Genomic DNA, 12,326 nt, shown 5'->3' on the forward strand with positions numbered 1-12,326 from the left:
AGTGGCGCCGCGCGCCAGGGCGATTGAGTGCACGCATTGAGACGCAAGAGGTCTGTATCAACTCGTCTTACTTGACCGAATAACATGTTTTAATATGAAAAAACGGTGGAGTGTTCCTTTAAAATGTTAAAAATATGCAAAAACATTATGCAGACGTGTTTATAGGCCCGGTGGGTGTGCACCACCGTGAAGCGCTTTGGTAAGTTGGATAACAGGGTTAACTTAAACACAGGAATGTTCACTGAAACCAAAGTCTTTATCTCTGCCACAGAAGTCGTGTTTCTGTTGCAGCTTCTGTCGCTTCTCACCACATATCAGACACAGATTCTGTGTTAGAGTCACACTGTCCACTTTCACAAGGGTTGACATGATTATGGAGTAAGTGTAAATGTAGCGTGGAGAGGATTCCTCTACATCAGGCATGTCCAAACTATTCCACAAAGGGCCGTGTGGCTGCAGGTTTTCCTTCCAACCAAGCAGCAGCACACCAGGGGTACGGTCGAATAGTCAAAAAAATCAGCTCCTAAGTCCTTTCCTAACCACTTTTCCTTAACCTCAATGGAAAACGTCACGAGGTCAAGGAAAGATGAGAAGGAGAATTCATGAGGAGTTAGGAGAAGACGATCGCGGTGTTTAGAGAATCCGACTGCACTTACACTTAGTCTACGTCATCACGCGACGGCGAATGTTGACCGGTCGGCCTTATATGCTGCTACCGCAAGGAATTGTGGGACGGCATTACCTCCTTTCCTTTCGTAAAGGATGGTCCGGTGTATCCTATGCTAAAGGAGATACTAAAGGAAGCATTGAAGCTCCTTTCCTTAACAGTTAGAGAATTCAAACAGCTCTTATCATGGCGGCTACGATAATACTTCCGGGTCATTTCATTCAGTTAGGAAGGTTCCTAAGCAAATTTAAAGCCCAAACTTAACTCACTTGATCAACTGATCTCAGTCTTCAGACAGCAGATTGGTCAAACTGTGTATTTTAGTTAACACCAGACTAATCTCAAATGAGATCTATTCTAGAAACCAACCGTTCATTTCTCCGTAGAGGAGGTGTGGTTTACGATCCTCCGGAGCCGTTTATTGGGCGCTTAGAATGTCTATCAAAGCGTCTGTAGGTAGCTCTTAGCCAATCAGATCAGTTATACCAGATGACGTAGTAGAGCAACAGAGATGGATGTTTGTTGTGTGTGTGTCTGTGAGAGAGTGTTGCTTGCTGCTTTGCTCCTCCAGTTCTCGCTTTCTGCAAGATTATTTATTTTCACGCTTTATTCCCCCTCATGTCATTCAGCCACACACATCCACTGATTTTATGGGCAATAAACAAGCTGCTGCGGGCCTCTCGGTGGCAACATACCCATTTTTGGCCTGTTAAATTTCTACAATGCATGTTTTTGAGTGATGCGATACTTTAACCCTATAAAGCCTGAACCATGAAATAATTGCCAGAAAATTCTAATTTTCCAAAATGGAATGATTAGTGAACCTGCTGACAAATTAGAAAAAAATCAATATCAATTTGCATACATGAATTGTAATTTGTATCATATTTGACACATCAGGTCTTTTTGTGCAATTTTTTGCTTTCAGTTTGTTTTCTTGAACTAACAAAAACATATAAAACCTAACATTTTTATCCTATTATCCTAAAACTTTGAATTTCCTTTTAACATTTTCCTCAAACATGCAAAATATTTTTTTCCATATAACACAACATCGTACATCTGCTGATATGAAGTTTTCATGTAGCAATGACTGATCCACCAGTGGAACCTGCATATCATTTTTGATACATCTGGTATTTTTGTGCAATTTGTTGCTCAATTTTTTTAAAATCTTCAACACATGTATACATCAGGTTTATCAGGAAAAAAAATATCACACTGATGATGCAGAGGTCTCAAAAACTTGTGTATCAAATGTAAAACACTTGGCTTTATAGGGTTAAAAAAGAGGGAAGAGTATAGGGAACCAAGCCGGGGGACAGCGGAGCCGCCCAGAGACCTTTTGCCTTTCAACGTTCGCTCTAAACTATTTAAAACACCATCTACAGCTAAAGAGAGTTTTGCGTCTGCAGCAGCCATGTTGGATCCGTAAGAAAACTACAAGCTTCCAAGTGTCGAGTAGTACGCGTCATCGTCTTGCCGTCCCTCCCCGCTCTGTGATTGGATCCCTAAAACAGGGCTAAGAAAGCTTCCTGGTTTCCAGACTGGATGGAGGTTCGAAATGAAATTTGAGCGCGCAAGGCAGTATGGGTATACCCAGGCTAAGGATCCTCTGTGATCCAATGAGGATATTAAGTGACCTCTAGTGGCAACCCACCCTCAAGAAAAGGAGATTCTGGTTTTAACAGGGAGTTAGAACTGGTGATGAGCTAAAATATAATGTTTAGGGTACAACCTGTCTGTCAACTGTAATCGTTGTGTTGTCTTTTTTCACAGCTGTGATGTGTGGGTATAAAGTCCAACCTGGTGGTGAGGAGACACTAGTGCAGTGCCCCTTCACAACATGCCTGTTCAGACCCAGTAGATTGCTGATTGCCTCCAGCTTTGCTGCTTGCAGGTTTCTCGAGAACTGCTTATCCAAAGAACTTCACACTGGACGCTGCGATTCCTTGAGTCCTGAGCAATACACCTCCCATGACATAGTTTTTCCCCTTAGCAATTCCAGAGTGTACTGGTCAAATACTAACAGCAAACTAGTTGGTGTCAGGCTATTTCTGGGAACAAATTTTTGAGTTTTCTTGAGGTCTTGAGGTTCGAAATGAAATTTGAGTGCGCAAGGCAGTCTGGGTATACCCAGGCTAGTATCTTTGCTTGGTTGAAACGAAAACCTGCAGCCACACGGCCCTTTGTGGAATAGTTTGGACATGCCTGCTCTACATGTTCTGTGTGAAAGTGAGGCAGCAGAGGCCCGGCTGATCCCAGAGCTGTGGCTGCCGTCCACTGACTCACACGCCTCTCTGGCTGTGTAAACACTTCCCCTCCGTCACTCTTAATAGTGCGTGTCCTTTCCTAGCTGGTGGCCGGTTCTGGAGAGCTGGTGGAGGTGGACGAGGCCGAGGCCAGTCTGTCCCTGCCGTCGGCCGCCCCGCCCCACATCACCCTCCACTGGAGGATGCAGGTGTCCTTCCCGCCCATGGAGAGGAGGTGGGAGTCGCTGTGGGTGAAGCAGACGTTGGTGACGTGGCTGCCGTGGCCCTCGTACTTGTGGCTCGGAGCCTGGAGAGGAAAAAAAAGAAAGGAAGAGATACATTCCTCTCAAAGTTCAACCAGCTGATATTTTTAGATAGATAGATAGATAGATAGATAGATAGATAGATAGATAGATAGATAGATAGATAGATAGATAGATAGATAGATAGATAGATAGATAGATAGATAGATAGATAGATAGATAGATAGATAGATAGATAGATAGATAAAAAGAACAACCTAGGCATACTTCAAGCAATAAAATATAAAAATACAATAAAATACAATAAAATATAAAGTGTCTAAAGAAGGAGTAGAATAGAATTCCAGTGCAGAATAAATATGAATATACAGTATAAAAATGTTGGTGCTATGAAACAAATAAGGTGCAATGAACAGTGTGCATAAAAAACACATAAAGTGCATAGACAGTATGTAATGAACCAGGTTATTATTTGTTATTGTACAGTGTGATGGCATGTGGCAGGAAAGATTTTTTATATCTGTCCCTATGACAGCGGAGCTGGAGCAGCCTGTGAGAGAAGGTGCTCCGCTGTCTTTCTACTGTGTGATGGATTATAACATGTGTATGAATTAGAGAACATGGTCTCACAGGAATCCGTGAAATAGCCACGGATTTGCTTAACTCAAAATCCATGGAATAGCCACGGAATCACTAAAATTTCCGTGAAACTGACACGGATTTCGCTACAATGCAAGTTAATGACAGTCATATTCCATGGATATTTTTTCCTATTGGTTTGTTCCAAGTCACGTGACTTTCAAGAACAAAAAACATGGCGGCCAGTTCTCTCATTTTTAGTGAAAAAATCAATATTTTGACGTAGTTTCTGCATAAAAATGGATTTTGATCACATTTCTAGCGAGAAATATATGTTTTATTTTCTTAATATTCACTCAGTGAATGTACATAATCACTTTGTATGTTGGAATAGTCCAAAAGTTTGGACACACCTTCTCATTCAATGCGTTTCCTTTATTTTCATGACTATTTACATTGTAAATTCATCAAAACTCTTAATGAACACCTGTGGAATTATGTACTTAACAAAAAAAGTGTGAAATAACTGAAAACATGTCTTATATTCTAGTAAGCAAAGGGTGGTTACTTTGAGGAATCTAAAATACAAGACATGTTTTCAGTTATTTCACACTTTTTTTGTTAAGTACATAATTCCATATGTGTTCATTCATAGTTCTGATGCCTTCAGTGAGAATCTACAATGTAAATAGTCATGAAAATAAAGAAAAACGCATTGAATGAGATGGGTGTGTGTCCGAACTTTTGGCCTGTACTGTAGACATGTAGGGCTCACTTAAGCCAATTAAAAAACACAATAATTGTAATAGTACACTCATGAAAACATAATTATGAATATTAAGTTCCATTTCTGCCAACAGATCCTCCTAAATGCTACACACTGCATCTTTAAACAGGAAGGCTGTCATATAGGAGCGGTACCTTGGGTTTAGGACAGGGGTACTGGAAGAGGTGGACTTTACAGAAGTCATCAGCCACAGCCACCACCCTCTCACTGTGAGAGCGACAAAGAGCGTTGATGTCTGTGCCGTCAGAGCCCTCCAGCCACACACCTGGAAGTCAAGTCAAGTCAAACTTTATTTATAGAGCACATTTAAAACAACCGGGGTTGACCAAAGTGCTGTACAGATATCACAGTTGCAGGAAATACGGTAAAAACTAAAATGAACCCATAGCAACACAGTCATGTTTAAATAATAATGTTAAGGGTCTCACCCATGACATGGAAGCCCAGCACACAGGTGTAGGACGCCCATTCTCTGTCTTTGCTCTCGAAGCGATTCCTCAACAGTTTACAGCCTGCTGCTATGTCCCCTGGCACAATACATCCATCACAGTTAGAACACTGGATTGTCATGCTGTCCGAGGATTGATTTTTTTTAATTTTTTTTTTTTTTTTACATTTTGTCTTTATTTAGAATCACATTTCAATAACACATTACAACAGTCATCACCGTTTTGATAATAGACACTGTGATCCATATTTTCAGATTTTTATAAACAAACGAACGAACAGAACTTGGGGGTGTTTCCATCTACAGTAAGTAGTAAAAAACAGATTAAAACATTTTAAAAAAAAGAAAGTTACACAATATTACACAAAAGAAGGGCGTTTCGGAGCGATGTACAATCTCCACTTCTCACAGATTTCCTCAAATTTGGCTTTTTGAAGCCTCACAGAGAAAGTGATTCTTTCCATTACAAAAATTTCATAGATGATGTCATACCACTCGTCTATAGATGGGCTGTCTGTTTTAAGCCATTTCCTTGTTATAGCTTTTTTAGCAGCTACACTCAGTATGCCAAAAAGGTATTTTGTGTTTTTATTTGAGGATGTAGAGTGCAGAAGCCCAAAAAGAAAGCAATGATTGTCCCAAATATTGTCACCACTTCTATGTAGATCTTACGCCAGAAAGCTTTTACAGCTGTCCGAGGATTTATGTACAAAATGATACTCACAGTAAAGGATCTCATAGTCTCCTGAATTGGACATGATGTACTTTCCGTCTTTGGACCAATCCAGGTGAGTTATGAAGCTGGAGTGACCCTGATTGGACAGAGAAGCAGAGGCTGTGTCACTGTGAAAACGCTGTTAGAGGAAAAGGATTCCAGCTTTTCTTATCGACAGGAAATCCTTTATTCAGTCCTGAACCAACAATGTGCCTTTAGCCTTTAGCTCAATACTTTGACTTCCAGGAGGAAGTGGAGCAAGGGTTTTGTTGTTGGAATAGAAAAATAAGTGAAGATTAACAAATGGTATTCATGGCAGTGACATGAATTAAACAGAAACAATATACACTACCGGTCAAAAGTTTTAGAACACCCCAATTTTTCCAGTTTTTTATTGAAATTCAAGCAGTTCAAGTCAAATGAACAGCTTGAAAGGGTACAAAGGTAAGTGGTGAACTGCCAGAGGTAAATAAAAAAAGGTAAGCTTAACCAAAACTGGAAAATAATGTACATTTCAGAATGATACAAGTAGGCCTTTTTCAGGGAACAAGAAATGGATTAACAACTTAACTCTATGGAGTCTTGGGCTATTTTGTCCATTTTTGAATTCTTTTCATGTCTTTGTAAGTCATTTTGTGTCTTTTTTTTTTCATTTTGTGTCTTTTTTTAGTCATTTTGTGTCTTTTGGTGTCTTTTTTTGTCATTTTGTGTCTTTTTTTAGTCCTTTAGTCCAACATAAAATGTGATTTTGAATCTTTTTTTTTAACTTTCAAAACACTATCATGCTCAATAAAGAATTTTAAATGTTGCATGAGTACACTGAGACATTAAACTGCATAATTTTCAATTAAATTCTGGAAAAGTTGGTGTGTTCTAAAACTTTTGACCAGTAGTGTACATATTTTATTGCACAATTAAACTATTATACAATGTACACATTCTGGGTTCCTTTTGTGTACAATGAAATATTGTTTGAACAAATAAAAGATTAGAATTGTTCCATTGTTGATTGTTATAAATTGATCATTTTATTATTAATTTGGCCCCTGGAGGCCCCTGTGTAGAACCGCCACTGATCAGGAGGAAATCCAAGGAACAAAAAGGAACATTATGGATTTGATATTTAACTCACGTTACATTTCCCGCAGCGGGTGTAGCGCCGGCCGCTCTCTGTCACATTGTAGATGTAGATGAAGTTGTCATGGGACCCAACAGCTAAAAAGTTGCCATCTGAAAACACATGAGGCCTTTGATTCAGTTAAAGGGGATTCCCACTGTGTCTGTCTCTTCTGCTCTGTGCTTTTTTTCAGTCACTGTACTGAAATTTAGTTTAGGTTGATGCTTTATCTTCACCAAACACTGGCCTGTTGTTAAATAACCCTTTGATGCACAACATGGGTCACAAATGACCCACATTCACTTCTCATGTTATTTTTTTTTTTTTTTTGAAAAATCTTTTTATTGGTATTTGTAATTAAACATAAAACAGGTTACAGATTCTGTAAGTGTATACAGAAGTGTACAATAACTACCCCCTTAATAAAAAAAATAAATAATAAAAAATAAAAATAACTACCCCCTTAATAAAAAAATTAAAAATAAAAAATAAAAAATAAAAAATAAAAAATAAAAAATAAAAAATAAAAAATAAAAAATAAAAAATAAAAAATAAAAATAACTACCCCCTTAATAAAAAAAAAAAAAAATAAAAAATAAAAAATAAAAAATAAAAATAAAAATAATAATTCTCATGTTATTTCATGCTGGCTGTGTTTCTTTGCTCTACCTTTTTAAATCAATTTATTTTATGATTGAATAGTCCAAGTATTATTTGAATATCTTTTTTGTTGCAACAGATCATTATATCCATTTTTCCTTTCATACTTTATGAAGAAAAATTGTTTTTGTATTGTTACATCAAGTTTACACACATGGGTCAAAAATGACCCATTCATCCAATTTTGATTTAAAATTAAATGACCTAGTACTTTAATAATACTTTGTACTGTACTTAAACTGAATACTTGGACTAATAAATGATAAAATACATTTATTTCAAAGATGTATAATAGAAACACTCAGCCATACATGAAATAACATTGAAAATGGATACGGGTAATTTTTTACCCATGTTGTGCATTAGAAGCGTAGTGATACAAAAAGGTTTTTTATTCAAAAAGTAAGAAATGAAAACAAAAAAAATTAAGATGCATAATGATCAAAAACAAGTTGATTGAGGAAAACCTGGATAACTGAATGATAAAATTAATTAATTGCAAAGATATGGACAATAAAAACTCAGTCAGGTCACTTTAGACCAGGGATGGGCAACTGGAGGCCCGGGGGCCGCATACGGCCCTCACCCTCACTTGAAGTGGCCCTCAGTACAACTACATGCATTTGAGCATGAAATCTTAAAAGTGCAGTGTAAAAATGCACAAAATTATTTATTGCAATAAATGTTGGTCTGCTGTTCTTGCACTGAAAAAAAAAAGAAATCACAGTCTTTTATTTGCTTCAAATCTTTTGTATTCCTATTTATACTGTTATACATGCATTTGAGCATGAAATATTTTAAGTTACTGCACTGTAAACATATTTAAAATTGCAGTTTCATCATATCTGGTTAAGTGCACGGTCCTATATGCACTGTAAAAAATGTTTGTGGAAATTACAGTAAAACACAAACACAAATTGCATCAGAAATAGGTCGTAAAATTAAACATTGTACATCACCGTAGTGATACTTTAAATTACTGTAAATCAAAGAATAGTATAAAACTTTAAATTCTACCGCCATAAACTGTAGAAAACACACAGTTTTGCTGTAAAAATATAACATTTCCATGTAAAGTTAATGGAGAAATACCACGATGAAACAATTATCCTAAAAGTAATGGGATTATTCAGTATAAATTACAGTTTTTGCTGATATTTACATTTACATACGCTCACTGTATTTTTTACGGTGATGTTTTGGCAACCACAGCTGCCGGTATTTTACCGTAAATTAAACAGATTTTTTTTTTTACAGTGTGTGGCCCTGTGGTAGTGTCCATGAAAAATTGTGGCCCCCTGCAGCATTTAAGTTGCCCATCGCTGCTTTAGACCCACGCTGTTCATCAAAGGGTTAAATCTTGGATCATGATAACTGACAGTAGTTGGACAACAGACCTGGTGAGTATCTCATGACAGACAGCTGCTCGTTGCCATCAGTGGACTCAGACACCACCTCACTGGTCCGCAGGTCAAGGACCATCCACCTGTTAGTGTTAGAGGGGATGGAGAGGTTGTCAGTCACATCTATGGAATGGCATTCGTTATAAACATTATTCTGCATTTATTGTATTATACTGAAGGGTCAAAATTTTGAGAAGTTTTTTGATTTTTCTTTAATATCGACCTTGTGTTGGCGTGTTAAAGCTGCAATTATCAACATTTTTATATTAAAGATGATATATACTGCACATATGCTGCAACTCTCAGCTCTTTTAAATCAAGTCTGAAGACTTTTCTGTTTCCATTTTAACCTGTAATTTTTATTCATTCGCTTTTAAATGTTTTATTCATTCACTTTGTTTTGTTTTTTAATTCGCTTTTAAATGTTTTCTAATGTGTTTTATGTATTTTAATCTTACCCCTGTAAAGCACTTTGAATGGCCCTGTGTCCGAATTGTATATAAATTGCCTTGCCTTGCCTATACGACATTCAGAGTCCGAGCTGGGATTCGCCTCCACCCGGCTCTCATTTCTGACGTCACAAGGAACCATGGAGGTGGCTAACAGTGCTAGCCATGCTAACTGGTTTTAACAGTGGTGGAGTGGCAACAGTGGAGGAAAAAAGTACTCAGATGTTTTAGTAAAAGTAACATGCCACAGTAAAGAAATACTATACAATTGCAAATCTTGTATTAGTAAAAGTAGCAAAGTATCAGCATCAAAACATACTCAAAGTACCAAAAGTATTCATTATGCAGGACGGCCCATTTTAGAATAATAAATGTAATTCTATTTATATTTGATGCAGTATCAGGTCCCATTTTAATGATACACTTTTGAGTCATTTAACTATATATTTTAACGGGAAGAAAGATTTCAGTCATCAGATCTTAAGTTATCAGACAAACACGTGAAACGTTAGCGGCTCTGCTAGCAGCCCCGCCACCAACGAGCCAAACAGCAGCGGAGAAACACAGATTTTATTCATCATATTATTTTATTCTTAACTAGGTGATGGTTTGTTCTCAGTGTGATGTGCTGTATTACCTTCCTGTGCTGAGGCCGACTGAAACCACGGAGTCATTCGGACAGAAATCAGCACACAACCCGTACTCCTGCAGAGACACGCAGGACAAGGAGGATCAATAGGGTTTATTCAAATAGAAGTACTGTTAGTATGTTGAAAACAGATTCAGAACACAAGGAAAGTCCTGTGGTCCAGATCAGTAGTTCTCAACCTTTTTGAGTCGCGACCCCCAATTTAACATGCATGTTGTCGGTAAACCCCGCTCACTGAACAGAAACTCACACGCACAGTTCAGATCACCCAAAAAAGAACAAAATGACCAAAAAAAGGAAACAAAATGACCAAAAAGACACAAAATTACCAAAAAAAGACACAAAATTACCCAAAAAAAAACAAAATCACCAAAAAACGACACAAAATGACTAAAAACAGACACAAAATGACTAAAAAAAGACACAAAATGACTAAAGAAAGGAAACAAAATGACCAAAAAAGACACAAATTGACCACAAAATGATAAAAAAAAGACACAAAAGGACCAATAAAGACACAAAATGACCAAAAAAAAGACATTAAGTGACCAAAAAGACAAACACATGAACACTTTAACACAGTGGAGACAGAGCTGACTTCCAAAATGATTTGGCGACCCCCAGAAATCATCTCGCGACCCCAATTGGGGTCCCGACCCCAAGGTTGAGAATAGCTGGTCCAGATCAGAGTGTCCTACCTCCAGGGTGATGGTCCAGTCCAGCTTGTGTTCCTCTGTTTTCCACAAACACACCTGTTTGTCGTGGCCACAGGTGAGGAAGATGTTCTGAGAGGGGTGTGTAGCCAGTCCCCACATCTCTCATCTACATGACCCTGACACACACACACACACACACACACACACACACACACACGAAATATGTTATATATGAAATGACAAGAAAAAAGTTCTGATTTGTTTGAACCCACTTAACAATTATATTCATGGTAAAATGATGCTTACCTCGTATACTCTTCTATAATCACGTAACTCTTTTTATAATCATGCCTTGTACTACTTAATATATATTATAATCATGTTAATATACATTATAATCATGTTAGGATGAATGACTTCATGTTATTATCTGTATAAATGCTGTAATGATGTAATTGTGTAATAATTGTTTGATTTAATGTGGACCCCAGGAAGAATAGTCTTCATCTCTATGAAGACTAATGGGGATCCAAAGGATACAATAAACAATAAGCAATATTTGAATTTTACATTTGCATATCTTTCTAGATTACCAACTAAATGAGTTATGTCTTTTGTTTCTTTTTCTCAGAGTTTAGGAGTCATTTTATACTTTAAGTTTAAGTTACAACTAAAAACGAAGAATGCTGATCACATTATTTGTGTCTTATTTAAAATGTCTATGATCTGTGCTGTATAAGATTTGTACATTTGTTCCAACACTTGAGGTGAGCTGTAGTGATCCCTGTACACAGCAAAATCGGGAGTGTTAATTCAACTCACAGAGTGTTAAATTGAACACTTTTTCTGAGTTTATATAGTTCTCACGGACTCTGAGTTAAAATTACACTTTGAAAAGTGTAAATATTTTAACTCTTTAATAGTGTTAAATATTTGACACCCTTGGTGTTGTTTTATGACACCACATAAGTGCACTTTTAACTCCAACTGGTAATTTTTAACATACATCGTGTTATTTTACGACACATTTAAGTGTATTTTCAACGCTAAAATCGTGTTATTGCCTTTCACTGTGAGTGTTAATATTTAACACATCGTGTTATTTTATGACACATTAAAGTGTATTTTTTAACCCTAAAATCATGTTATTTCCTTTCACGAATGTGATAATTAACATTCATTGTTTTGTTATATGATACATTAAAAGTGCGTTCTGTCTTTAGCCGAACATACAAGTCACAAAATCTGAAAATCAACTCCAACTGAAATGATTCTAACTCAGGTGTTAACATGTAACTCGCTTGTGTTAAAGTGTTAAAACAACTCCAAAATCAACACCCACTAACTCAAAATTATTAACACTGAAAAAACAACACTACAGGTTTTTCTGTGTAGCTTCCACTAGCAGGTTTAGCTTTACACTTGGGTCGTTTTGTCTGTCTGGAAGTTTCCCACAGAAACAACCTCAATGAAGCCAGATTCCAGCGGTCAGCAGAGACATTGCTAGCATACATTCTGCTGCCAGCTGTTGACTGGAATCTGTTGGATCTAAATAGACTAAATAAATCTGGATATAAGATACTTAACACATTAGGGACCAAAATGAGCCTCTGATCCCCCATTCCTCCCAATCCTCCCAATCCTCAAGTGCCCACCATGCACAGTGTACACAGTAGACAGC

General features: G+C 37.2%; 1 protein-coding gene across 1 annotated transcript in view; it reads right to left on the minus strand.

Annotated features, from left to right (window-relative positions):
* Positions 1 to 1,478: 1,478 nt before the first annotated feature.
* The window catches only part of eml3 (EMAP like 3), a 110,711-nt gene continuing 99,863 nt past the window's right edge, over positions 1,479 to 12,326 (minus strand). Inside the window, 9 exon segments of the mRNA XM_059354200.1 lie at positions 1,479 to 3,226; positions 4,683 to 4,813; positions 4,977 to 5,075; positions 5,721 to 5,808; positions 6,844 to 6,941; positions 8,886 to 8,974; positions 9,978 to 10,045; positions 10,688 to 10,807; positions 10,810 to 10,821. Of these exon segments, the coding sequence (XP_059210183.1) occupies positions 3,020 to 3,226; positions 4,683 to 4,813; positions 4,977 to 5,075; positions 5,721 to 5,808; positions 6,844 to 6,941; positions 8,886 to 8,974; positions 9,978 to 10,045; positions 10,688 to 10,807; positions 10,810 to 10,821 (912 nt within the window). The 3' untranslated portion in view covers positions 1,479 to 3,019.

Source organism: Centropristis striata, chromosome 17 (assembly GCF_030273125.1).
Source record: "Centropristis striata isolate RG_2023a ecotype Rhode Island chromosome 17, C.striata_1.0, whole genome shotgun sequence".
NCBI lineage: Eukaryota > Metazoa > Chordata > Actinopteri > Perciformes > Serranidae > Centropristis > Centropristis striata.